The following is a 3997-nucleotide window of genomic DNA, read 5'->3' as shown; positions in this document are numbered from 1 at the left end:
CTATATATAGTGATGTGTTTTTTATGTTATACAACCTCCCTAACCTACCAAAGAAAGTTTATAGCCATTACAGAAAGACAGAAAACTTGAGACAGCTCAACCCTTTATAGGTTTTAATGATCAGAGGTCTTAGATATATATACATAGGTCCATGTAGGCCTTAGAAGTGTACACAGGTACAGTCTAATTTCTTGAAAACACTAGGAGCTCCTACATATAATATGTAGAAAATTTTAAATCTATAGTAAGAATCAAATTTCAGAGACTTTTTTTTCCCCCCCCCCAAAAGCAAGAAACATCATCTCCAGGCAAGCTAGTCCTTCTTTTTTACAATCACTTCACTGATTTTCCTGGTTCAATTTCTACCCGTGCATTTCAATAACTCTTTTGTTGTTAAAACTGGACGTCTTCTAGGAGCCACTCCACCCGTGTCTGCAGTGAGCTGTCTGGGATGCGGACTCAGCCTCTCTGAGTCTAGTTTTCCTGTCTGTAAGAGCCAACGATGACGTGCAGCTCATTGGTTGCAGGGCTCAAATGAGATGGCTTCTGCTGAGGGCCTGGCCCAGGGCTGGGCAGGCAGTGGGCCCTCAGTTACTGGCTTCCTTTCTTCCTTCTGTAACATGCTGTCTTTACTTTCCCAGCTTCACCCTCTCCCCTCTCCGCTTTCTCCACCACAGAATGGGGAGCTTCTTATTTTGGATGCCCCTGTTCATGCATGAGAGAGGGGAACCCTTGCCAGAGGTATGAGCAGCAGGGATCTGGGGAGCTTCACGTCAAAGCTGCTCCTTTCTCTTTAACGCACTGCCATGGCTGCTTGCATAGAGAAGGGCTGTGCACAAAGCATCCTGTGTTCTTACACTGCTTTCATGTCATGGTGGGAAAAAAGTTGCATAAGTGACCAGTACCTTCTAGCCAATACGACCTAATAATGCATCTGCAATCCACCAGCAGAAGAGTAATCCACGGACACACCGTCCTCCACCCTCACCCTAAAAACAATATTGTGGCTGCGTGATGCACAGTCAGCTCCTTTGTGGTCACGACGAGCTTAGAACCAAGACTGCGTTTGGCACAGCAAGCAACAAAGACGCTCTCACAATACAAAGCAATCGCGTTGTAGGTACAGGCATTGCCTTTTCTTAAAGAGTGAAACAGCAATGATCTCAAAACGGCATTTTGACCACCAGCTATTATATGATTTCTGAATAGGTGGGTCTGGACTGAATACGATGGAATAAAGACTATCTACGTGAAGTATCCGTGTGAGTTGGAGATCTGCAAATGACCACTTTAATCTCAAATCTAGCACAGAGTTCCCTGTTCGCCCTCTCTCATTCTGCTGCCGGGATGGCAGGGCTGCTACGAACCCTTCAACAAAGAGACAGTGGTCAATGCTGTCTGGCTGCATCACTGAAAAGGTTTTTATTTAAGTGCAAACACCAAGGACTTTCTTCTTACTCCATCAGGCCTTTCTGGGAACTGCTTTGAAATATTCCTCCTTTGAAATATTGGATACGCCTCCATACCATTTCAGAAGCCAGATATGTTCTATCCTCATCTTCATAAAGAACCATTCATATTGACGAGGCCACTTCCTCATCCCTGGGTGCCTGTAGGAATAAAGAGAGACCACAGTAAAGCTGCTCTTATCAGAGGAGTGCACGCTGGGCCAAGTCATAGGACCTCCAGACTCCAGGCCTCATTTGGGCTGACAGCTGCTCAGAGGCAGAACTAGGGAGCTGAGTGTCAGTGCCTGGGACCACCAAAGGAAGTCAGGGACTGTAGACCTTAGCCCAGTGGCTAGAGGCTCAAGTCGTGGGCCAGGCTCCTTGGTGTGAATCTCAGTTCAACTGCTGATGAGCCGTGACGCCAGTGGGCTGTCAGCACTCTCAAGCCTCTGTCTCATCACCTGTCACGTGGGGTGATGTTCACGGGGCTTTTCATAGGGCGGTGTGGGGAAGCAGGCAGTGAACCACATATACAACACCCGCAGAGAGTGAGTGCTCAGTGGAGGCTGGCTACCATTATTAGGAAACAAAGAAAGGCTTTATGCCTCTCTATATGAAATGTTAACAGAATGGTGAGCCTGTGAAACCAGCTTGTTCATGGGAAGATTTCTAGTCATGCAGCAGGCTGAGAGCTACTAAGGCAAGTGAGAGCCAGCTGGAGTTGACAGGCAATGTCACATCCCGTCTTGTGCTGTTGACTGACTTGCCTCTCCCCCATGCATACCCCTAAACATGTTGCGGTATCATTGAGGGCAGGGGCTGTGGCTCACTTCTTTCTTTTATAACTTCATAAAAATTTCCTTTATCTCTAAAAATGTTATAAACATAATTCAAAGACCAAGTCCAAACTGGGAAAAACATTTATTACAAAGCAAATGCATAATAGGTTGATGATCTTTATTTTATTTTATTTTTATTTATTTATTTTTTTTGAGACAGAGTCTTGCTCTGTCACCCAGGCTGGAGTGCAGTGGCCGGATCTCAGCTCACTGCAAGCTCCTCCTCTCGGGTTCATGCCATTCTCCTGCCTCAGCCTCCCGAGTAGCTGGGACTACAGGCACCCGCCACCTTGCCGGCTAGTTTTTTATATTTTTTAGTAGAGACGGGGTTTCACCATGTTAGCCAGGATGGTCTCGATCTCCTGACCTCGTGATCCGCCCGTCTCGGCCTCCCAAGTGCTGGGATTACAGGCTTGAGCCACTGCGCCTGGCCTGATGATCTTTATTTATTAAAAAAATTTTTTTTTTTTTTAGAGATAGGATCTCACTCTGTTGCCCTAGCTGGAGTGCAGGGGCGGGATCACAGCTCACTGCAGCCTTGACCTCCTGGGCTCAAGCGATCCTCCTGCCTCAGCCTCATGAGTAGCATGCCACCATGCCTGGCTAATAAAAAAAAAACTTTTTTTTTGGTAGAGATGCAGTCTCACTATATTGCCCAGGCTGGTCTTGAACTCCTGGCCTCAAGCAATCCTTCTGCCTCAGCCTTCCAAAGTGCTGGAATTATAGTTGTGTGCCACCACACCCAGTCAATCATCTTTTTGAAGAACAATTTATTTTGAAACAATAAGAAGCATACAGGGAAGTTGAAAGTACAGTATCCAAAACTGTTTTATTTTCTTAATCCATTTGAACAAAAGTTGCTGATCTGAGGCCATAACACCCCAAATATTATGCAGCCAAGATAGTAACATGATTTTTGTTGTTTTAAGAAACCTACTTTGGTACTGATAACTGGAACAAAGTTTGATACCTGGAAGTGGTGCTGGTGCGACAAACCCTAATCCATGGGGCACTGGCTTTGGGCCCAGGCTGTGGGTGGAAGCTGAAAGGACCCTGAGGAGACCGACAGTGAGCGCTTATAAAAAGGTAGTGCCTGGCTGGGTGGAGTGGTTCACGCCTGTCATCCCAGCACTTTGAGAGGCTGAGGCGGGACGGTCACATAAGGCCAAGAGTTCGAGACCAGCCTGGACAACATGGCAAAACCCCTTCTCTCCTAAAAATACAAAAATTAGCCAGGTGTGGTGGTGCACACCTGTAACCCCAGCTACTCGGAAGGCTGAGGCACAAGAATCACTTGAACCAGGGAGGCAGAGGTTGCAGTGAGCCGAGATTGTGCCACTGCACTCCAGCCTGGGCGACAGACTGAGACTCTGCCTCCAAAAAAGGTCGTCCTGTGGGTAGCCCCAGCTACTCAGGAGGCTGAGGCAAGAAGATCCCTTGAGCCCAGGAGTTGAAGGCTGCAGTGAAATATGATCACGCCACTGAACTCCAGCCTGCACAAAAGAAAAAGACCTTGTCTCTAAAATTAAAAATAAAAGCAGAGAAAGGCTACTGAAAGCTGGAGGTAAGGGGACCTACATTATGTAGCGGTAGGCAGACTTGGCAATGCTGTTGTCCACAGTTACGTGGAAAATAGGAAATGTTCACATCCTTCGCCCACTTTTTGATGGGGTTGTTTGTTTTTTTCTTGTAAATTTGTTTAAGTTCCTT

At 46.6% G+C, this 3997-nt stretch overlaps 1 protein-coding gene across 1 annotated transcript in view; it reads right to left on the bottom strand.

The window, feature by feature from the left end:
* Positions 1-282: 282 nt before the first annotated feature.
* CREG2 (cellular repressor of E1A-stimulated genes 2) overlaps positions 283-3997 on the bottom strand; it is a 53631-nt gene continuing 49916 nt past the window's right edge. The window contains exon 5 of the mRNA XM_011969669.1: positions 283-1610. Within this exon, the coding sequence (XP_011825059.1) occupies positions 1463-1610 (148 nt within the window). The 3' untranslated portion in view covers positions 283-1462. The remainder of the gene's footprint in view (positions 1611-3997) is intronic.

Source organism: Mandrillus leucophaeus, unplaced genomic scaffold (assembly GCF_000951045.1).
Source record: "Mandrillus leucophaeus isolate KB7577 unplaced genomic scaffold, Mleu.le_1.0 Scaffold9, whole genome shotgun sequence".
Classification (NCBI taxonomy): domain Eukaryota; kingdom Metazoa; phylum Chordata; class Mammalia; order Primates; family Cercopithecidae; genus Mandrillus; species Mandrillus leucophaeus.
This window is presented reverse-complemented; position numbering and strand designations above follow the sequence as displayed.